The 24,738-nt window shown below is 43.7% G+C and overlaps 1 protein-coding gene and 1 long non-coding RNA gene across 14 annotated transcripts in view; one reads left to right on the forward strand and one right to left on the reverse strand.

The window, feature by feature from the left end:
- The window catches only part of LOC112058966 (uncharacterized), a 177,431-nt gene that overhangs the window by 138,247 nt on the left and 14,446 nt on the right, over positions 1-24,738 (forward strand). The gene's annotated exons all lie outside the window — the stretch shown is intronic.
- Positions 1-24,738, reverse strand: part of SBF2 (SET binding factor 2) — a 570,707-nt gene that overhangs the window by 125,996 nt on the left and 419,973 nt on the right. For all 11 annotated transcript variants that reach the window (XR_010600515.1, XR_010600516.1, XM_065592221.1 and 8 more), the window contains one exon: positions 9,054-9,122. Coding sequence is in view for 9 of the 11 variants with exons in the window: in XM_065592221.1 (XP_065448293.1) it covers positions 9,054-9,122 (69 nt within the window). In the remaining 2 variants the exon portion in view is untranslated. The remainder of the gene's footprint in view (positions 1-9,053; positions 9,123-24,738) is intronic.

Here is a 24,738-nt window from a genome sequence, read left to right on the forward strand (position 1 = left end):
CACAACCATTTCACTGCAGGTGACTCACAAGCAGTTCAATCCGGAGGTAGATTTTGGAGTCTACCTGAAAAATGAATGAAGTACTGCTCATCCGAACTTCCATTATCTTTGGAATGTTGAACTATAGCATAGTGAGTTGTAAAGGTATGTACCAATGACCAAGTTGCAGCTCTACAAATGTCTATTATAGGTACGTGAATCATAAGAGCTGTGGAATCTGATTGAGAACTTGTAGCATATGCTACACACTGCTTGGAGCGGGGACACTGACAATGTCATAGCACAGACATATGCAGGATAAAATCCAGAACAAAGTTCTGTGCATCAAGACTGGAAGGCCTTTCATCCTGTCTGCAAATGACACAAACACTTGGTCTGGGTACTGGTGCTAGAGTTGATGATGCATTGTGTGATGAGACTGGTACTGAATACTCTATCTTGCCAGCAGACCCCCTTCTCTGATCTCCTGAGGGTATACAAGTGTATATGGTACCAGGAAACTCAATCATCTTGTGGTGCTAAGTCTCAGCTCCTTGGACTGTTCCAGTCTCTTGTGTTTCTTCGTTGGCCTCAGGGATCAGTGCTGATGTTCCCAGGCAGTGACTGGAGGGGCACTTCTCAGTGATGCTGAAGCACTCGTGTGCTCCTTGAACAGGAAGGCTCAGAAGGCAGATGCATGGAAACCTCCATAAGGATGTAGCACACTCTTGTCTCTTTTTCTTTGTTTGGGCTTAAAGTATCTATAATGTGACCCCCATTGAAGCAGCTTAGGCAGGTGGAATGAGGATGACTTACTGGCATAGGTCTTTTGCAGCCATCACAAGGCTTAAATCCTCAAGACCTAGGCATATCCAGGTTCTGAGTGTCAACACCCCACAAGAAGAAGGAACCAATGCTCCAACAAAATAACGAAGAACAATAACAAATAAAACATATACTAATCTAAACAGTTAACATCTAACAAGAACCAACTCTTCACAGAACAATAGGATAAATTCCCCGTAAGGGGAAAAAATTTGCAGAAGCACACTAACATGCTCCGACTACCAATCATGGGCAGTAAAAGGAAACTGCGGGGTGGGTGAGGTGGCTCTGCCCTTCATACCATCATGCAGCAGCACAAGGCAGCAGAGGGTGCAAATACTGCCCCAATGGGTACTGCTGAGGGAAAAATCTCTGACTCTCGTTTACGTGAAGTGGAATAGACAGGTGCAATGACTCGAAGAACAACCATCATAATTATTTATCTAGTGTCTCAGTATGCATACTGTTTGTCCCATATTTAATAATTTATCACTACCCTTTTCTTCCTTCCATCTCTTGTTTTACTTCTCACATCATGATTGATTTTGATAGAGAGATGTTTCTTTAAAATGTTTTCATTGAACTTTAATAGACTATCCCTCTTGATCCAATAATGAACCACCAGTAAATCCCTTCCTCAAATGCTCTGGAAAAAAGGGCCCATGTTCTATAAAAGGTACCACACGTGCCAACTGAATACTTTTTTTGTACATTTTAACAAGATTGTATCAGTGAAACAGGAACTCTGTTTTACCCAATTCCATTACCAAAATGTTTTCTTTCAACTAAAGTAAGCAACATTATAACAAAATGCCTTGCCTAGGGACTCAATATAAAAATAAGGGTGGGTGGATGTGGATGTACAAACAATGGTTCCAACTAAGAATTAACCTGCTAATCCCAGTGTCGATTTTTGCAAAATATTTTTCCAATGTTTCACTATGAGATTTAGATTCAAAATTGTCATCAGTATCCAATTTAAACTTTATTGGAGACTGGCTCAGAAGTGGGAAAAAAACCAACAAAACTTAGTGATACATTTGGATGAATCTATTACAAGTAAACTTGTAGCTCTCTTGGCCAAGCGAACAATTGTTCAGGAGTGACACAAAATCTTGAACCACAAATGAGGTCAATTGCATAATTTAGTCATGTATTGCAATCTATGAAGTAATTAGTCACTGAAGTATCTAAATGTGTTACCTTAAATGGTATATGTTGATTTTTATGTAACATAGCCAAGCCATGAGATAGCTTACTACATATCTTGTTTGCCAAAACAAGATAATCACTGACAAGTGCTTTAAATCAAGCCATTAAAAACGTTAACTGATTCAGAATTCTAGATGATACTCTTGGGATACTGAATAGCAAGATCATCCTAGTCATCAAAATTTACAAGAATACTCATTACAATGGAAAACTTAAAGCCCTAAATTTTCTATACAAAACAGATAAATTTGGCTTTCTAAAGGGGAATGTTTTTCATTATGTTATTTTCTTTAATCATTTACGGGTGAATTAATATTCACTATTATGAATGTTGAATGGTAAACTTGAAAATTAGGTCAATAATCTGTCATGTAATGTAATTTTCCATACACAGATGGAGCTATACAGGCTACTACATATAATTCAAGATTAAATTATTTGAACTCAGAAATCAAACCTACGTGAAATTTAAGCTTCTATTCAAAAATTCAATACATCTATTTCTTGGAAACTAGAAAATTTTTACTGAATCTTCATTGACAGAATGTAGCATCAAAATGCCCCCCATCCCCATCTCGGCAGGGGTAAGGGGTTGAAGGAGTAGGAGGACTGTTTGATCAGACTGCCAGGTGACAAACAAATCCTAAGGTGCTGAGAAAAATAGCCAAAGACAACATAGTATTTGTCATGGAACTTCTTACAGTACTTATGTTCCTAACTCATAGGAACATACAAAAAGGAAAAGTATAACAGAAATGAGTTAATTACATTATTAATAAATTGGGACCTTATTCCTCTTGACTTCTATGGTAGTTGCTTTGAGATCTTTTATGTTTGTAAAGAACTTTGAAGATATAAGGTACCACAGAATGTTAAGGATTATTATGAAAAAAGGTAAAGGAAAATGTCCCATATACTGTAGCATTCTTCATGGAAGTCAGTTAAGTGAAATACTTCTTTGTCTATCAACAAAGATCTACCAGGAGAACACTACACTTTTTGTTTTATACAACTCTATATTAGAAAACAAAAAGAACAAATAACAGAGGACATCTGCAAACCTTGGATAAATATATTTTTATCTTCAGGCATAAATAAGTTTTATTTATTTATTTATATTGTTTAAAATTTAAACAAAATTCCGTAAGTATTACTAATGGTAAGCTAAAACCTTTTCTGACCCAGAGGCAAAAGATTTGTTTGCTTACATGACATTACAGTACACAGTGAAGAGGACTGCTGTCACAGATAAGTCACATTCTGTTAATAACTTACGGTCTAGTTAAATGCTTTTAAAAAAGCATTGTGATTTTTTGTAGAAAAATGTTAAAGCATTTTTCCAGCTCGCAAATATGTACTGACTTCTTGTCTATGAATTGAATGCTGTCACGTTTCACAATAGCTTAGTCTCTGGGCATTAACTAGTGAAATTTTGGAATTTTACTGGACATCCCAAAAGCCAAAGCCACAGCATGTTGCAAGTTGAAATTATCTGTCTTGTTATTTTAATTAAATACATGTAGTAACCCCCTAGAGTAAACTTCTCATAGTAAGAGACATTAGGAGATTGAAAAGACCTATTAGATCACCCTGTTCACCTGATGCCTGGACAAATTTGTTCCTTACAATACATTTTTAATTCTTTTTTCAGTTAAATGTCTCAAAGAATGGAACTTTTACCACTTCATTGGAAAACCATCCTATAGTCTAACAAACCACACCATTAAGTAAGTTTTGCGTGTTGTTCAGCTTAATTTTTCCTCTTCTTGACTGCATTTATGATTCCAACCCCTCTTTATGCCTATTTGGACTATCCTAAATAATGCTTCTTCTGCTGCAATATTTATATACTTTAAATATTTGTAGCTGTACAGCATTCATACATATACAGTAAAGATGCCTGGAAAGTAAACAGAACAGTTCCACTGAGGAGTTGTCATCACTTCTGCTTTATGAACTAAACAAAGAGATAGCAAAGTAAACTTCTGGCACACTTCCAACTAAATGCCTCTCCTGTAATAAGTTTAGCTCATCAGGTAATTCAAATGGATACATATTATGAATCTTAATATTTCCTATGCACAGTACTTAAGATGTGGAACTGAGATGTTGGATTACTCCTTTTTACTATATGATCTGAAGGAACAGGAAATGATGTTAATGATAAGATTATATAGTTAAAGATAGAAAATTCCATACCACTGCAATTTCAGGATATACTGGTATTATGGTCTCCAGATCCAGGGATAAATCAGATATTAAACTGCTACATTTGAGTTTTAGTTATAAGACTGAGAAGATATTTAGCAGTTTTGTAAATTTCATGTTTTTGAATTAAATTTTACAGCATCTCTAGATTTATTGTAGGGATTGTCTCACTGGTAATTCTTTTGGGATCCAGCCTCTTTGTGAACTAGTAAAAATTGCACATGAGACACAAAAGGGTACCTCTGGAACATGGCATAAAGTACAACAGATACCCTTAATAAATCTAAGATTCCTGTTTACTCCTGGCCTCAGATTCTTCAACTATCATTAAGATTGTGCTGCTTGGATGGACAATTTCAAAGAGTATTTAAAATACTTATTACTCCTCAGTATAAAATGTAATAACAAAACATTATTAAAAGCAGCAAATAATTACAAGCACTACTATAACTTCATTTATGGAAAATGTAAAATAGTCATAGTTCTTAACAGTAAACAGTGAACGTTCAGTTCAGGGTATGGATTTTCAGCAAAATGTGTGCAACAGAATTAGAATGCCAATGGCCTCTATACTGGTTTTTCCTGAAGAGAAATAAGATAACGAGAAAAAAAAATCTATCCTATAAGAATCGTTAATAACACTGATAAGCAATATAGCAAGAAAAGCCATGACATATATTTGGTTCTAGTAACAAATCGAGTGTGTGTGTGCCAGGATACATTTTAATAAAAAAAAAAATCCCCTAAACAATTTTCCCTAGCTTAGTTTGAAATTTGTATGTCCCTTTGGGCTGATCACAGATAGCAACATGTCTAGTGAGAATCTGGAAAGCTTTTATTCTTCTAGCTAGGGCCACTATAAAGGGAAGCCCAGATGAAGAGAGGAGAGAATTTTTCAGCCTACCATCCAATAAGCTATGAGGTCCTTGACAGGAAAACTCAGGTGAGGAAATAGGATGAGCAGCAGTATTTGTGAGGCAAACCTGCAGCCACACCAGGGCTGCTTGCTCACCTGCCCCTCCAACAGAGCTGTGGGGAGTCACCATTCAAGCATGCAGCAATACCTCAGCTGCACTAATTTACTCTTCCTACAGAGCCTGTAATGACAGCCGTTAGGCATGCAGAAGCAGCCTATCCTGTCGCACAGCGTGAGTCAGATGACCGCCACTCCTAGGTATTTCCCAAACTCTGCCTGTCAGGGCTTCCCCCCCACTCTGAACTCTGGGGTACAGATGTGGGGACCCTCATGAAAGACCCCCTAAGCTTATATTCTACCAGCTTAGGTTAAAACTTCCCCAAGGAACAAATTCCTTTCCTTGTCCTTGGACTGGTATTGCTGCCACCACCAAGTGATTTACACAAAATTTTCAGGGAAGGGTCACTTGGAATTCCTATCCCCTCCAAATTATACCTCCAAGCCACTTTGCCCCCTTTAATGGGGAGGCTTGAGAATAATATACCAACCAATTGCCATAGCAATGTGAGCACAGACCAGACCCTTTGTCTTCAGGACACTGAAATCAATCAGGTTCTTTAAAAAAAGAAAAGAACTTTATTTAAAAGAAAAAAAGTAAAAGAATCACACCTGCAAAATCAGGATGGAAGGTAACTTTACAGGGTAATAAAAGATTTAAAACACAGAGGATTCCCCTCTGAGCTCAGATTTACAGTCACAAAAACTGGAGTAAAACTACCTCTGTAGCATAGGAAAAATGTACACAAGCCAAAACACATTTTCTTGCCCTACTTACAATTTTTGTGGTTTTAGATGGATTATTCCAGGTATATTTTTAGATGTTGTATCTGCTTGGCTTCTCCCTCCGTCGGGAAAGGAAACAACAAAAGAGAAGAAACAAACAAATCCTTCCCCCCCTGCCCAGATTTGAAAGTATCTTCTTTCCTCATTGGTCCTTCTGGTCAATTGCCAACTAGGTTATTTGAACTGTTTAACCCCTTATAGGTAAGGCAATTCAGTACAGCTGCCAAGGAGGGATTCTATGCTACTGCATACATAAAAGTTGCTACCCTTCTCTCTATATTTATGACACCACCAGAGCTGCAAATCACTTTGTACAACAACACTATACCACCAGGAACTCTCCTGCAGCCTCACAGTGCATCAGACGCTTGAGACTCCAAGCCTGCTCTTGATCATGTTCCTCTTTATTCCCCAGCCTTGCCTGAGCTCATTCCAGTCTTGTCCTTGCCCTACTCTGACCTTGCTCCAGCCCTGTTACTGACCTGCTTGCAGCCTTGCTTCTGCTTTCTGATCCTCCTTGGACGCTGACTATCCGGCATTGACCTTTGGCCTGTACATGGACCCCGGCTACAGTACTGACTTGGCTTGTCCCTGGATTCTGATCATCTGGCTTTGACCCCTGGCTTGCATCAGATTTACAGATACAATACTGATTCTGATCTCGGTTCTGACCCTGACCTGTCCCCAGATCTCGATTCCAATGCCACCCTTGGCCGAGTCCCAACCCTACATACAGCTTTGACCTCCGCTCCAAACATTAGGAATGGCTAGGAAGAGAAGCAGTGCCTGACAGTATTTGATGGTGTCCTCTCCTCAAAGTCAGAAATGGAGAACCACCACCAGGTGCCTGACTCAGTGCACCTCTCCAGAAATAGTACCAAACAAGTAATGGGGATGAGAAGGGTCTAAAAAATATATAGGTACCAATTTCCTAGGAAGAATGCCCATACACAGCCCACGAGAGGTTGAGACCTATTAGTTCCAGTCCAGTATAAATTCTGAAAGACTCTAAAGAAGTTGAAATATGTTCTAAAAGTTCTATTAATCTTCCAACTCCAAATGTAATCCCTGTATTTAGACCCTCCAAAAGCTCCCCTACTGATCTGGCATACTAAACAACATTTTTTAAAAACAGATTAAATCTTAATTTTGTATAAAAAATATAACCAAAATAAAAACTGCTTCTGCATTTTTGCCAAGGAATGTGGGTCTTACGAGGCATAAAATGGGGACAGTCACTTAACCTGAAGGTTAGATCTGGGAATAACAAAATTCTTTTTCTATTATGCAGCAACATCTGGTTTGTGCAAGTGACAGTCAGATTTCTTAGTTTTTCTGTTCAGGTCTGAAACATGGAAAATCATCATCCTTTCAAATTCCATAGTCTCACAGTGTTTCCACTGGATAACTGTAGACCTGGGCAATAAATATGACACTGACCAGAATAAAACTTTTTGTACAACCCAAAATAGATTTTTCCGATTTGCTGACAAATTCCACATATTTTTGGAAATGAACTGAATATTTTTTCTGATTTTTCAGTCTGCTGGCCAAACTGAAAAATCAATTTGTTCTGCTCTAGTCAGAACCCCCATTGCCAATCATCCCCCCTCATTCTGGGCCTGATGCACAGCCCACTGAAGTTCACTGAAAGACACTCATTGACTTCAAGTTTCAGAGTAACAGCCGTGTTAGTCTGTATCCGCAAAAAGAAGAACAGGAGTACTTGTGGCACCTTAGAGACTAACAAATTTATTAGAGCATAAGCTTTCGTGGACTACAGCCCACTTCTTCGGATGCATATATGCATCCGAAGAAGTGGGCTGTAGTCCACGAAAGCTTATGCTCTAATAAATTTGTTAGTCTCTAAGGTGCCACAAGTACTCCTGTTCTTCTTTTTTCATTGACTTCAATGGGCTTTGGCAGAAGGCTTCCTCCCTTTTAGGTTTTCTCCTGTCATCACTTCCATCCTTTTAGTGATCTAAATCTGTGGTTCTCAAACTTCATTGCACCACAACCCCCTTCTGACAACAAAAATTATGACATGACCCCAGGACGGGGGACCAAAGCCTGAGCCTGCCCTAGCCTCTCCACTCGAGGCGGGGGAAGGCCAAAGGCTTCAGCCCCAGGTGAGGGGCCTGTAACCTGAGCCCCGCCACTCTGTGCTAGAGCTGAAGCCTGAGCTCTGCCGTCCAGAGCTGAACTTCTCGGGCTTTGGCCCCGGGCTCCAGTAAGTCTAACGCCAGCCCTCGCAATCCCATTAAAACAGGGTCCCAACCCACTTTGGGGTCCCGACCCAGAACTGCTGATCTAAATAAATGAAAACATATATAAGAATAGGGTTACCATACGTCCGGATTTTCCTGGACATGTCCGGCTTTTTGGGCTCCAAATCCCCGTCCGGGGGGAAATCCCAAAAAGCCGGACATGTCCGGGAAAATCGGGACCGGCGGGGCTGGGCCGGGGGCCGGCGGGGCTGGGCCGGGAGCCGGCGGTGCCGAGCGCTGGTGGTGCCGGGGGTGTCTAGTGCCGGCGGGGCCGGGCGCTGGTGGTGCTGAGCACCGGGGGCCAGCGGGGCCGAGCACTGGCGGTGCCGGGGGCGCCGAGCGTTGGGGGCCGGCGGGGCCGGGCGCGCTGGGGGCCGGGCGCGCCGGGGCCTGGGGCGCCGGGGGCCAGCGGGCGCCGAGCGCCGGCGGTGCCGGGGGGCGCCGAGCGGGCCGGGGGTGCTCGGCCGGGGGCTGCCAAGCGGGCCGGGGGTGCTCGGGCCCGGGGCCGGCACCCCAGGGCCCGAGCCGACCCAAGCTGGAGAGGCCAGGGGGGCCAGACTGGGCCGCGCCTCCTCCCCCCACTCCCTCCTTACCTGCTTCAGGCTTCCCGCGAATCAAATGTTCGCGGGAAGCAGGGGAGGAGGCGGAGTTGGGGCGGGGACTTTGGGGAAGGGGCGGAGTTGGGGCGTGGGGCATGGGCGGGGCTGGGCCCCGTGGAGTGTCCTCCTTTTGGAGGCTCAAAATATGGTAACCCTATATAAGAAAACAGTAATCAACTTAAATTAAAACCAGTAAAAACTTACTCTGTAGAACGCAGTAGTCAGGGGCAGTAATGCTGCAGCAATGCTGTATTCTTCTGAAGTTGAACAATCCTTCAAGAAAAACATACAGAAAATAAGCAAAGTCATGATAACTAGCTGACAGCGTGAACCGCATTTATACATAATAGGTAGATTGACCTCCTTTTTGCTAGGGATGGGCGGGTTCTCAGACTATTCTTTTCCAATTATATAACTTTTGATCAATCTAGTGAGAGGTAAATAATTATTTTTACTTCTTTTTGGCTTTTTTCTTATATATCCCTTTCTGCTCTTATTGTTCCAACAGTGGTACCTTTACCTCCAGTCATAAGGGTAAGCCAATTCTACTCCATATATCAGCAACAAGAATGTGCTCTTAGAGATGGGTAGTCCACACATCCTTTTCTTAGGGGTTGAGTATCATTCTTGTTGCACACCCCAGAGTAATAACAAGGCCATTAACTGACCTGAAGCAAAGTTACTAGGTTGTTGCCAATGCTGAGTGTACAGCATAGTAGCATTAGGTTTCAACCACAACAAAAGTCTGGTAATAATAACTGTAAACAAACAGAAAAGCATTTCTATGAACTTTCGGTTTCAACTTAATTTTATACAATCATTTTGAAATTTTACATTGTAGAAATACAGTAAATAGGTGCATGTAACGTACTTTAATTCAAAACTTACACAAGGAAATAAACAAGTACATTGTTCATAATCACTTTTATGGAATGAAAGTATGAGTCATTTTAGAGGGGGTTATTACTAGTCCATTGTAATTTAAGTATTTTTCACACAGTTGATGAAATGTTATTTCAAGAAACTACTATTTAAGCCAGCATTCATTTAACATGCTGGGACTGATTCTGATCTCACACCTAATTTATGCCAATATAATTACACTAGCTTCAGTGGCGTTACACCTGATATACATCAGCATGAGAGATAAGAATAAGCCCTATCACATTTAAATCTATGACATTCAGTTAACTATCAACTTGGTGAGTCAAATGATAAATACTGAAGTACATTTACCAAAAACAAACTATACAAAAGAAAAATAGTCACTGTAATTTTTCAAGATGAGCTTCTGTATGTTCACATGTCCTGATGCCTTGAGTGGTATTGGTGATATACAGAGGCTATGTGAAGAATAGTTTAAACTCTGAATCACACGAGCCCACTCTAACCACTGAAGAATGATCCATGAACGCTACTACCTTTATAAAACGATTACCTCCAGGATTTTTCCAAAAGCTTTGAAATGGCCTATTTTAAAAGAGGAAAAAACACACTAACTGTATATAGTCTGAGAATGCTTAATTTAACAGTGAAATGTGTCACTCAGATCTTTCAAAATAAGGATAAAGCAAAAGATGTTACGTTAAAGTAAATCAACCAGTTAGTGGACTGAAGAAAATAATGATCTTGTAATGGAAATCAATTTAAGGAAAACTAGAATTGATAGGTAGCTTAAGATTTAAAAACCAAACAACTAGACTTTTTAAGACTATTTTTTTAAATCATTAACAAACAACATTCAGTGAAAACATAATGTGAAAGCAGTCCATGACACCCTCCCCAATGCAATCTATTTCTGAAAGGCCTCTCTCTCTTTTTTTAATTTTAAATGGACTGGATATTTTTCATTGGTCCTTGTTGCCAAGGTCGGAGAAACATGATAATGCAACTATTTCTTTAAGACAAATACACAGTTATATACTGGATAATGAGTGGCATAAACATAACTTCCATTAGCACTATCTTGTTTCATGCTGACCATTACTGGTGAGTACCTTCAATTCAACCCAAAGATTGGATATCTGCTTATCTATTATTAATCTCTGATTAATTACCCGAATCCAAAATTATCTGAACTGTTCCTCTGCCAAGATTTTTATTTATACCTTCATCCTGACGCATTTCCTACCTTACAGTTTTCTCTCAAATCAAACTTTTTGCAATTTAATCTGTACTACTAAATGTAGAATTTCAACTCTTCATCTGTATCCCAACTAGGAAAGCATTCTCCTCATCCCAGTAATCCTATTAACTTCATTGTGACCACTCATGGGAATTGTTATGCAATTAATTGTTATACCTGACACACACACATATCAACAGAGGACCACTGTACACTGTTAAAGGGCCTTATCTTGCAGTTCTTTCTCACATAAGAAGTCATAATTTAATCAATGGGCCTACTAGTGTTAAGAACCACAGGACTGGGTCCAAAGTCGATAGACCAAAAAACTAATCTTCAGGTAATTGTTTTCTAATTGTTTAAAAAGTCCATGTGATTTTTAATACTTTTTTCATAACAAATACTTCAGTGCTCTGTTCTCAATTCAAGTAGCCCAGTCATCCTGAGTAACAGATCAATGCACACGCAGTCAAGAAAAAAAACAAAAATTGACAAAAGATTTAAGAGAGAGATTTTAAAGGTAGTGTATAAATGAATGCACACTTGTAAGCCTACATTTATGCACACAATTACCCCAGTTGTATTTGTAAATGAACTTTTAGTTGTCTAGATCTGTGCCCTGTCTGAATGTGAATGTGACAACTGTGCATGGAAATATGGGTGTATAAATTTGTGAATTCTGCACATGCATCTCATACCAGTTGAGAAGGTGATCATTATAGACTTAAAAAAAAATATTAAAAAAAATGCTGAAAAGCATGACAGATACTCTGATGATGTCTTTCATTACTGTGTGTCTAGATGCAAAATGATCTATGCTGATTGTTTCAAGTTGTCCATTTAATTTTTTGGCTCAAATTATTTTGTTGGAGTTTTGGCTTTTACCCAAAACATACACAAAAATATCTTTCTAAAACTGAGCAATCTTAGAATCCTCACCTAGAGAGCATTCAGTACTCCAAGAGCTAACATATGTCTAAAAGATATATATCACCACAGCACAGACAACATATGGTGCTTTATTTTTGCATTTTTACTTACAAATATGCAATTCCCCACATTTGGTATGTCAGCAGTACCCTCTACACTTCTCATGTAGTGGTATAATCAATATATATTTCCTTGTCCAGCATGTGATGAAAGCATTAGACAATACAAGTAAAATGATCCCATTCCAGGACAAATTTCTTCCCAAGATACCTTCCTAACACTGCTGCTCCAAGTACAGTAAAATCCATTAACCATTCACTTGCTTTGTCTGAGCACACTAAAATGCCACAATTAATGGACATTATATGTGGAAGTCTTAGACATTCTTAATTACCTACATGCAGGTACTATAAATGTCACACAACTATTGGTACTGTATGAAATGAATTCAGATTTGTGAAGGCCAGACCATCAGCAAAAAATCTCCATGTGGTTTATCAATGACAAAATATATGAAATGTTACTGATCATAGAAGATAGCCCTTACCATCACTATATAAGGGTCTGACAAAAATTCCTGATGAGATGTTGCGAAGCAATAAAATTTTCTTTTTTAATTTCTATAGAATGAAGATGAGTGACATGGGGAATCAAGAATTATTCCTAGCACACAAATAGCCTTCCTATAAAATAATGACAATTGATAATGAAATACCAACTCTTGTAGAAAACTGGTTTGATTCCATGCCCTGTTCAGTGAGGACCTTTTTAAAAGTTCACTTTGTGGACCAGAAATTTCTGAAGCTGCATCTTGGCAGGAGGTTAGACTAGATGACCCTTGTGGTCCCTTCTAACCCAATGATTCTATGAAGCAAACTGGAAATTCAATGGCAGCTTCAAGTATATTAAAATGGAAGTCTTTAATTAAATAAATATGAAAATACTTAATAAAATCGTTACTGTATTCTTCCATTTACTAATTTTGACATTACATTTAATGTATTTTATGCTACTCTCAGATTTTCAATGTGCAGTAAATTTTTTTAATGACACTATCTGTTTTGTAGAATTCAGAGGGGAAGTTGGAGGTTTTGGCAACTTTCTGTAGGCAGCTGGAGCTTCTGAATCTGGAAGAAGACAGGAGACAGTTTTGGCTTTTGGAACCTAGTGGGAATTTTAGGCTTTTGGCGCTGGGACGGGGAGGCATCTCTTTTTCCCCTCACCCTTATAGTCAGGGTCAGAGTTGACCTGCATTTTTGGGAGACTTCAACTGCTACTTCCTTACTTCATCAACCATTGATAACAACCTGCTATCCTCCTCCTATTCTGAGTGGAGAACAGTTAATGAACAACCACATGAAGGAAGGAGTTCCTGCTTGAGTTCAGGGGAAATACACACTCTGATTCAGCGAATCCTTTAAGCCTGTGAATAATCCTATTGACTTCAACAGGATAACTCATATTCTTAAGTGTTTTCCAAAATTGGAGCCATCGTAAGCAACAGTAAACTCCTAGAGATGCCAGTTCCCTCTCAGTCACATGACCTATAAAACTTGGGAGGGATATCTTCCACTGATAAGCACTATTCCTGTCTTTTTTAAATTCACTAACTCTATAAAGATCCTCATTATCCAGCCATCTTAAAAAGTGTGGTGTTTTTAATAAAATAGGAAAATCTACACCACATTGAGATTTTCTATCACTGAAGGCAATTTTTATCTCGTGTAACTATAAACTGTATCTACTGTATAGACTGTATGCTCTTTGAACAGGAACGGTTTTCTCTACATTCTGTACAGAGCTGAGCACAATTTTGCTCAAAGTTCTGAAACAGTTTAAATAAATGCAATTAGCTGCAGTCTATTGTACATTGTTATATAATAAACATAACATATACCATATAAAGTCACACAATAATGAGCTACATGCCAGTTGCTGATATATGGTAAAATGTGTGTGCTTAATGGTACAGTGTGTACACCTATACAAAATACTGGTACAGATCCTGCCAGGTGCTGATCACCTTCTGTGATGTACTGAGTGCCTTGAATGTCTATTGATTTTAATGAATGCCAAGAGTGTTCAGCACCTTGCAGGACTAGGCCTTAATGCATAAAGAAAGAAAAATGCATTTAAGATTAAAGTGAGCTATGTTTATCAAAGGAGTGAGGAAAGAACTGATAACTCACCATGAGTAGTGAAACCACAAGATGATGACATACATTTCTGCAATGTTGGCTATATATTAAGGCTGAAATCGTGGTCTTAATCAAGTAAATAAGCTCCCCCTAAGCTCCCCTCAATGACTTCAATGAAGCCAGGATTTCACCCTATATTAGTCTGTACACTTTATATTGTTTAGCTTCTTATTGGTTTACAGCATTTATATTGTCAGTACAGTTTACATTATGGGATTATTTTATATCAGTGGTCCCCAACCTTTTTGTGGCCAGTAGCACATTCATGTTTTCAGAAGAGTGTGGTGGGCGCCAACAATTCTTCAAGGCTTATTTTGTATTTGTACATTAAATAATACGAAAAACATATTTAATATTACATAATATATGAATTCAGAGAAAAGCCAGAGAGAAGGCACGAGGATAGAGAACACTGGTGCCTGCAGCCCCGGAGTTCTCTGTCCCCGGCAGGCGCAGGGCCACGGCTTCTCTCCGGCTTAAGCCGTGGCCCCGTGCCTGCCAGGGACTGAGAACACCGGTGCCCGCAGCCCCGGAATTCTCTGTCCTGGCAGGTGCGGGGCCGTGGCTTCTCTCCGGCTTAAGCCCCAGCTCTGTGCCTGTCTGGGACCAAGAACACCAGCGCCCACAGCCTCAGAGTTCTCTGTCCCTGACAGGTGTGGGGCTGCAGCTTCTCTCCCCTGCTGGGCAATAGGCAGGCACACATAAATGCCCCGGCGGGTGCCATGGCACCCGCAGGCACCGCATTGGGGACCACTGCTTTATATTGTCCAACCCAAATTACTACAGTATTTTCTGTCTTTTCTTCATCTAAAGCAATGACAGAGCTCATCAGGGTGGATTAGAAAGACTGCTTTATTTTATGAACTGGTTCTATGTTATTAGAAAACAATGGGACTACAATTTTATTGATAAGTATTTTTAGTAAAATATTTCAAAACAGATTGACCCATTTTAATATTCCAAATTTTAGAAAGAATGGTTACTTACCTTCTGTAACTGTTGTTCTTCGAGATGTGTTGTTCACATCCATTACACATTAGGTGTACGCGCGCCGCGTGCACGGACGTCGGAAACTTTTTCCCTTAGCGGCTCCCGTCGGGCCGGCAGGGCCCCCTCCTTCCCGCCAGAGCGGCGCCCCGCTCCAGGGTATATATATCCCTGCCGACCCGACCCCTCCGGTTCCTTCTTGCCGGAGACTCCGACAGAGGGGAAGGAGGGTGGGAAGTGTAATGGACGTGAACAACACATCTCGAAGAACAACAGTTACAGAAGGTAAGTAACCGTTCTTTCTTCTTCGAGTGATTGTTCACGTCCATTACACATTAGGTGATTCCCAAGCTTACCCTTGGAGGTGGGTAGGAGTCAAGGTACAACTGACTGTAGCACAGCCCGACCGACCATTGCGTCCTCTCTGGCCTGATGATGGATCGCGTAGTGGGCTGTGAACGTATGTATGGACGACCAGGTGGCTGCCTTGCAGATCTCCTGGATAGGGACCTGTGCCAAGAAGGCCGTAGAGGACGCTTGGGCTCTAGTCGAGTGGGCCCGGATCTCCGGGGCCGGAACATTGGCGAGCTCATAACAGGTGCGTATACAATGCACAATCCATGCCGACAAGCGCTGTGTCGAGATAGGCAAGCCTTTCATATGTTCCGCAATCGCAATGAACGGCTGGGGTGTTCTGCGGAACGACCTGGTCCGTTCCAGGTAAAATGCCAACGCCCTGCGGACATCCAGGGTATGTAGGCTGCGTTGGTGAGGATCCGTATGGGGTTTAGGGAAAAACACCGGTAGGCAAATGTCCTGCCCCATGTGAAACTGTGATACCACCTTTGGGAGGAATTTGGGGTGCGGCCTCTGTTGCACCTTATCTTTATGGAACACTGTATAGGGTGGTTCCGAAGAGAGGGCCCTCAATTCCGATACCCTTCTGGCCGATGTGATGGCCACGAGAAACGCCACCTTCCACGAGAGGTGCGTGAGGGAGCAAGTGGCTAGGGGCTCAAAGGGAGGACTCATGAGTCTTGTTAGGACTAGGTTCAGACTCCACGCCGGGACAGGCGGGCGCGAGTAGGGGAATACCCTTTCCAGCCCCTTGAGGAATCGGGCCACTGTGGGGTTGGAGAACACTGACACTCCCAACTCTCCCGGATGGAAAGCCGAAATAGCGGCTAAGTGAACTCTAATTGAGGCGGGCGCAAGCCCTTGATTCTTGAGGTGCAGTAGGTAGTCCAAGATAGACGGAACTGAGGCTGTATGCGTTGAGGCTCACACCAGTGGGAGAACCTTTTCCATTTTGCCAGGTAGGTCGCTCTTGTAGAGGGCTTCCTACTATTAAGGAGGATTTGCTGAACTTGGTGAGAGCACCTGTGTTCTGCATCATTCAGCCAGAGAGATACCATGCCGTGAGATGTAGCGAAGACAGGTTCGGGTGGAGTAGGCGACCTTCGTCTTGCGTGACTAGGTCGCGGTGGAGGGGGAGGGTGATTGGATCGGCTATGGACAGTTCCAGCAGGGACGTGAACCAATGCTGGCGTGGCCAGGCCGGGGCGATGAGTATGATCGTCGCCCTGTCCCTGCGGGTCTTGAGGAGAACCTTGTGTATGAGTGGGAATGGAGGGAAGGCGTATCTCAGGCTCCCTCCCCATGGGATCATGAAGGCATCTGCTAATGATCCCCGGCTGAGGTTCTGGAACGAGCAGAACTGAGGGCATTGGCTGTTGTCCTTGGTGGCGAATAGATCCACCCGGGGAAAGCCCCACCTCCGGAAGATCGAATGCAGGACGTCTCGCTTCAACGTCCATTCGTGCATTCGGTAGGAGCGGCTGAGGCGGTCTGCTAAGCCGTTTTGAATTCCCGGAAGATACGTCGCGATGAGGTGTATCGCATGGGCTATACAGAAGTTCCATAATTGGAGTGCTTCGTGACAGAGGGGAGAAGACCGGGACCCGCCCTGCTTGTTTATATAGAACATGGCAGTAGTGTTGTCCGTCAGGACTGCCACGCTGTGACCCTTTATGGTGGCGCGGAAGGTCTGACAGGCGAGGCGAACCGCTCTTAGCTCCTTCAGATTGATGTGAAGCAGCTTGTCTTCTCTGGACCACAACCCTTGGGTCCGCAGTTCCCCCAGGTGCGCCCCCCAGCCCAGGTCCGATGCATCTGTTACCAACGTCAGAGTGGGCTGTGGGGCAGCGAAGGGGATCCCTTCGCATACCTGTTGGCGATCGAGCCACCAGCGTAGTGAGCTGAGCACCTGGTTTGGGATCGTGACTACTTGGTCCAATGGGTCTCTGTTGGGGCGATGCGTGTGGGCGAACCACAACTGTAAAGGTCGGAGCCTCAGGCGGGCATGTCTGACCACGTGTGTGCAAGCTGCCATATGTCCCAGAAGCTGCATGCAACACCTTGCCGTTGTCGTGGGGAACTTTTGGACCGAGCTTACGGCTCTGTGAATAGACATGAACCGTGCCTCTGGTAGGCTCGCTTGCGCGGTTACCGAGTCCAGGGTTGCACCTATGAAGTCCAGCCTCTGTGTGGGGACTAACGTGGACTTGGGCACATTGACCCGGAGGCCGAGCTTGTCGAACGTCTGCAAGGCCAGCTTCACGCGAGATTGGACCTCGGCCTCCGATCTGCCTGCGAGTAGCCAATCGTCCAGGTATGGGAACACACGCATCCTTCTCTTTCGAAGGAAGGCTGCCACCACGGACATGCATTTCGTGAACACTCGTGGTGCTGACGCCAGGCCGAAGGGCAGGACCGTAAATTGGAAGTGGCGCTGGTCGACCATGAAGCGCAGGAATCGCCTGTGGGCTGGATTGATTGCAATGTGAAAATAGGCATCTTTCATATCGAGGGCAGCATACCAATCCCCCGGATCCAGGGATGGGATAATAGTTCCCAGGGAGACCATACGGAAGCGAGCTTTGATCAGAAACTTGTTTAGCTCGCGCAGGTCCAAAATAGGATGGAGGCCTCCTTTTGCCTTGGGGATCAGGAAGTATCTGGAGTAGAATCCTTTTCCCCTCAGGTCTGTTGGGACCTCTTCTACTGCTCCAGCAGCGAGAAGGGTCTGAACCTCCTGCGTGAGAAGTTGCTCGTGAGAAGGGTCCCTGAAGAGGGACGGGGAAGGGGGATGGCAGGGAGGGGGCGAGGAAAAATGGAGGGTATAGCCCGCCTTCACTGTGCGCAGGACCCATCGGTCCGATGTTATGCGCGACCATGCCCGGTAGAAATGGGACAGGCGGTCTTTGAAAAACAGAGGAGGATCCGGTATGTTTTTTGGATATGGTACGCTGTCCTCGGGCGTAGCTTCAAAAGCCTGGTTTATTCCCTGGCTGCGGCTTGCCCTGGCCGTGACTCTGGCCCTGGTTAGGCGTATTGTTACGTCTCCGCCTATTATCCCTGCCTCGACGGCGGTACGGCTCGTGTCGGGGGCGAGGGTGGTATTGCCTTTGCGGTGGCTGGGGTTTAAAGGGCTTACGCTGCGTTACCGGAGTGTGCATACCCAACGACTTAAGGGTCGCTCGTGAGTCCTTAAGGCTATGTAGCCTGGCGTCCGTCTGGTCGGAAAACAAGCCCGAACCTTCAAACGGGAGGTCTTGCAGCGTGGTCTGTACCTCTGGCGGGAGACCTGAAGCCTGCAACCACGCCGAACGCCTCATCACGACTCCTGACGCAATTGTTCTAGCCGCCGCGTCGGCTGAGTCTAGTGCGGCCTGCAATGAGGTCTTGGCCACTGCCATTCCCTCATCCACCAGGGCCGTGAACTCCTGATGCGCGTCAGGTGGGAGGGAGGCCTTAAACTTGGCAACTGATGCCCATGAGTTAAAATTGTGCCTGTTTAGAATCGCCTGCTGATTGGCGATCCTCAGTTGAAGGCCCCCAGATGAATAGACTTTCCTCCCGAATAAGTCCAATCTCTTAGCTTCCTTGCCTTTGGGGGCAGGAGCTTGCTGGCCATGCCGCTCTTTTTCGTTGACCGCCGAGACCACCAGCGAACAGGGGGACGGGTGAAGAAAGAGGAAGTCAAACCCTCTAGATGGGGCGAAGTATTTCCTCTCTACGCCTTTTGCAGTTGGCGCACTAGAGGCCGGTGTTTGCCACACCGTCTTATAGTTGGACTGTACTGTCCGTATAATCGGGAGAGCGACTCTGGAGGGGCCCTCTGGGCTCAGGATATCGACCATGGGGTCGTCCTGCTCTACAGTCTCCTCCGCTTGCAAGCCCAGATTGAGGGCTACCCGGCGAAGCAGGTCTTGGTGTGCCCGATGGTCGATCGGGGGAGGGCCGGACACCAATGTGCCTGCTACCGCCTCATCTGGCGAGGAGGAAGAGGTCGGGGCCTTCTGCCCATCCTCATTGTCCAGCAACCCGGCATCAGCCAGTTGTTCCTCTGCGGCCTGACCCGCAGCGTGGGATTGGGACGGCACCGTACTCGGTGCCGAGTCCACTCCTTCCCGCTCCGGTGGTCTAGAGACCGTTGCCTCCCTATACGATGGCGGGCGGTGCCGCGGGGAGCGGGATCGGTACCGGGATGGCCCGGATCTCGAGGCCCTCGATGGGGGTCCTTGCTGGTGGTAGGCCCAGGGTGTCCAGAATGGCCATTGGCTCGGTTGGCCCCATTGGGACTGACCGTAGTCTCTGCTGGCCCGTGACCTATGGGCATACCCGCCGTACCGGTCTGAGTCAGCCCCCGAGACCACGGACGGCGACCTGGAAGGCCACGGTGGAGCCATAGGATGGTGCCGGTCCGGTTCTGGGAAGTAGCGCCTCCGCGACCAGGACCTGGAATAGCGCCTCGCCGACCTGGACCTGGAACGGTACCGGTGATCGCGGGACCGGGAACGGCTACGACTGGTCGGCCTTGGGTAACGAACCGCCGACGCTTCGCGGTGCCGACTCGTGCTCGGTTGCTGAGTCGGTGCCGACCGCTTGTTGAAGCCCGACTGCTGCGGTGCTTCCTGCGCCGAGGGCAACTGGGAGTCCACCGAGGCGGAGCTCGACCGGGACCGGTTCCTGGAGCGGTGCTGAGACGGCGACCGTGATGGGCGCAACATCGCCGGCTTGCCTCTACGCGGCAGCATCGGCGGAGCGCCCTCAGCGATGAGGTCCTTAGCTGCCTCAAACGTGTCCGGAGTGGAGGGCTGCTCCACGAGCTCCTCTAGCCCTTCATCCTCACTCGACGCGCCCATCCCGGGGCTCGACGGGCCTTTCGGCGCCGGAGCCACTACCGGGGTCCGTGTTGGGGCCGTATCGGCCTTAGGGGCACTCGAGGTCTTTACCGGTGCTGGCCTCTTGTGTGGGGAGCGTCCTCGGGCCTTAGACTGGCCCTTCGCTTTCGCCGGTGAAGACGATCGGCGTCGTGCATTTCCCCGCTGGGTCGGTGCCGCGGGCTTCGGGTGACCCGCCGGTGCCGGTTCCCGCACCGATGCCGGGGCGCTCCGCACGGAGGCAGACGGTGCCGTCGAAGTGGAGGGCTGTAATGCCGTCTCCATGAGCAGCTGCTTAAGGCGAAAGTCCCTCTCCTTTTTAGTTCTGGACTTAAAGGCCTTACAGATCTTGCAGCGCTCTTTCTGGTGAGCTTCCCCCAGGCAACGGAGACACGAGGCGTGGGGGTCGCTCAATGGCATAGGCCTGCGGCACGTGGCACAAGCCTTGAAGCCTTGGGCGTGTGGCATACCCCGCCGCCCAGGGCCGGTGCCGGGGTTGAACAAACAACCACGGCAGGAACTTTAAGTACGCTAATGAGCTGTTAACTACTGGCTCAACACTACTATAAACTAACTGATAACTGCTAGATAACACTAATGACTATTGCTAAGGGACACTCTCAGACGAGAGACAGAGTTGTTCCAACGCCGCCATGGACGGTAAGAAGGAACTGGAGGGGTCGGGTCGGCAGGGATATATATACCCTGGAGCGGGGCGCCGCTCTGGCGGGAAGGAGGGGGCCCTGCCGGCCCGACGGGAGCCGCTAAGGGAAAAAGTTTCCCACGTCCGTGCACGCGGCGCGCGTACACCTAATGTGTAATGGACGTGAACAATCACTCGAAGAAGAAATATATTTGCACCCACTATTATGAGATTGGTTGAATATAGTTTCTATGTTCATTGGCACAGAAAGTGTTAATGTCATGTGGCTATAAGTCAGTATTCTTGGTTTGTAAACAAGAGGAAACATCTTTTATACAACAAGCAAATAAGTGTAAGATGTAATTTAATTAAATCAAGCAATGAATGTACAGCCAACATTGTTACCTAAGAAAAAAGTACTGCAGATTTACCCTTTTCTTAATTATATAGATTAGAAACTCTTCTAGTCACCCTACAAAAATATCTCTTATCCTCCTAAAATACAAAATATTAGAAGATTTAATTATTTTAAATATAGACAGTCATGTTACCTATTTTATATGAAGAAATACATCTAATGGATTGTATAATCTAAAAGAGAAAGACTTGAATACACATTCAAGGCTATGATTCCTACGTTCCCCAAGTTAAAAATATATTTCACATAAAAACAATTTTGTGAGATATTAACAGTCATATAATATCTGTTATATGATTCAGTCAGGTGCTGTCTCTAATGAAATGAAAAAGTATGTGTTCCTATATGGAATTTTATTATAAGAACCTTTTAAAACATTTAAATACATGTTTTTAACCCTATAGATAACCTAATCTGCTATCCTACTATAATGATTGTCAAAAGAGGTATTAAACACTTGTAATTCCTATAACCAAAACCATAGAATATACTTCAAAATACAGCATGGAATCTAATTTTTCTTAAATCAGAGTGAAATCCTAAGCCCCATTGAAATCACCAGCAATACTCCAACCGATTTCAATGAGGACTTGGTTTTCAGCCATTACATCTTTCAGGGAAAGCTAACTTCATGGTTACTTAATTTATAACCATCAAATACAGATAGGTTTCACTTATGAAGTCAGAACCAGACTCTGTGTTCCTCTTCTCCACAATGGGGTGAGGAAGAAGGAATTCTTCCTCTAGGCTGTAATTCCACTGAGGCTGCCTGGACATATTACCTCTGTGAGGCATAGAGGAAGACAATGACTGAAGGATCCACATAGAGGACCTGTGCTCTCACCTCTTCAACTACAGGGCTATCAGTCGTTGTGAAGCCTCCAAGGAGCTGACTTTTCTCACTGTTGTGGGGAAAATTGCCCTGAGTTGTTCTTAAAACCTTTGAATGTGGATATAACATACACCCTTTTACACAGGTACATTTTATTCTAAAAAAGTTTAAAATAATTCACGGTTGTTTTTCATATAACAAATGTATAATTACTTTATAATATCTGTATGCAGCACTCTATGTGTGTATTGCAATTTACCTGGGAAATAGAATGGTTTTGTTGTAGATGGGACAGAAGGAAGACATGATGCAGGGATAGAATGCATCACACAAAGGGGAAAGGCAAAGATACACAAAATAAAGTTGCTTGATTTTGCACAATAAACACCACAAACCTGATCATGCAAAAATGCATCTACCTATCTTTACTAATGTGCTTCAATATTTGCATATCAGGGCTTAAGTGAAATATGCATATTTGGCATTGTTTGTCATTTGTACTTCATGTATGACATTTCTGACACTAGACCCCAGATTTTTGGTAATATTGCAAGGCAGTTTTTCCCCCACTATGGAAACTACTTCTTCTGCCTGTCTTATATTTTATGAAGAGAAATTTTACTGAAGGGAGGGCACAATTCACCAAGTCATGTCCCCACAAGTCCCCTTGAACATTTTGTAGGTACGCCTACTCAGGTGATACACACCTCTAGCTAGTGTTCTGGGCAGGATGGACCTCCAACGAATGTAACAACAAGTGAAGAGGTTACATTCTATTATCACCTCTTGTGAGGTTGACTACTGGCTGGAAAGATGCTATGGGCTCGACCTTCAGCTGTGTGTGCTCAGTACAATACAAGTCAAGGGGCAAGTCAAGGGGCTGCCTGTGACACGCCTGATCTTATGGATTATTCAAGGCAAGATGCAAATTAGACCAACCTCACCTCTACCCTGAGATACACTAGGTGCAATACCCACAAGGGTGTAAAGGAGCCATGGCTGGAACCAAGAACAGGCCCTTCAGATCATTTCACTAGCCGACGAGAGAGCTGGGAGCCTACAAAACAGCAAAACAGATCTTTGGTTTGAAAGGCTGCAGAATGCCATCCCAGACCATAGGAAATTCTGCCAAGATTGTTTTAACTTTATAAACTTTCTTATACTTGGCTGTACTAGGTTCTGGCCTCTCATAAGTTTGTGTGGACTTGTTGAGGGAGAGTGCAGGGGAGAGAATGTCATGAATGCAATTTTGGATGGATGCATTCAAGCACCTAATTTTTATTAAATTTTAAAAAGTTTAACCCAGCTATACTCTGGATGATGAATTAACAATGCAGAACTTTTCCGGTTGTGGTCCCACAACCCTTCTGGTCTAGCAGCAAACCAACACTAGCAACAACACTTTAGTAGAAAGAGAGCTCTTGGGTGCCTATCTCACAATGCATGCATTTTTCACAATCTAAGGTTATGATTTGTTGTTCTACCCTTTTTTAATAACAAAAATATTTAGGGAACAAGGAAACAACTCCTACATGCAGAAATTATAAATTCTTCAGCATTTTTACTGTACCCCATTATAGTTCTTTTGTAATGAGTGTAAAATTTGTTTTTAATTTTTCTGTTTAAGACACAGATGAATACAAGAATGCCATCCCTTGTGTTTGAACACATCTGAGTTTCTTTAACAAAAATGCCATGCATGTTTCTGAATACTGTCATGAGGCCCATGGCAATAAAGTTCAACATACTCAGGCTGTAATCTTCTCCCAAGGAAATGGTTGGGATGCCAAGATGCCTTTTGACTTTTATTTCACAGCAGGGCTTCATTCGCAGTGACTCTGTCCAAACCTTAAACTACACCAGCTGTGATACGAAGTCCCGCACAATAATTTCTAAAAGTATTTGACAAATATTTTTTTAAATTAAACTATGGGATACATTACAATTCATGACAAACTAGTGATCAATAGTCATTAAACATTCAGACAAGAAGGGTTATTAATTTACAAGATGTTTATATACAGCAGAGCTTGTATAAAATCTGTGGTGCAGTAAAACATTGGTGCAATGATTGCAAAACATAAATACAAAATACTTTGTAAACCACTTTACAGCCATTCTAGTTAATTGAGTTAAAAAACAATGGAAACAATCCCTAGAATAATGGAAGGGCTATTAAAATAGCTGCAACATTCCAGTCCACTCCAGTTGTTATCTATTAGGGAATCAGTTCATAAATACACAACATGTATTCTAATATCCCGTTGCTGTGCAGCAGCATCTCAGTTCCCAACATCCCGAAGAATTTACTAACTTTCAAAAGCATAAAAAGTATAACACACTGAAATTCCTTGAAGAATTTATATTTCATTGTTTTTCTCTCAGTGAAATGGACCTTAATTTCCTACCAATATTTCACACACTTCATTTTTCTGTATTTGTATAGCACATCATAGTTGTCACTAGAATTTCCTGTGTTTTTTTGTTTTTAAGAAAACCTGTGTCAGGGTCTTAATTTACATTACATTTCA

Source organism: Chrysemys picta, chromosome 4 (assembly GCF_011386835.1).
Source record: "Chrysemys picta bellii isolate R12L10 chromosome 4, ASM1138683v2, whole genome shotgun sequence".
In the NCBI taxonomy this organism is placed as follows: Eukaryota; Metazoa; Chordata; order Testudines; family Emydidae; genus Chrysemys; species Chrysemys picta.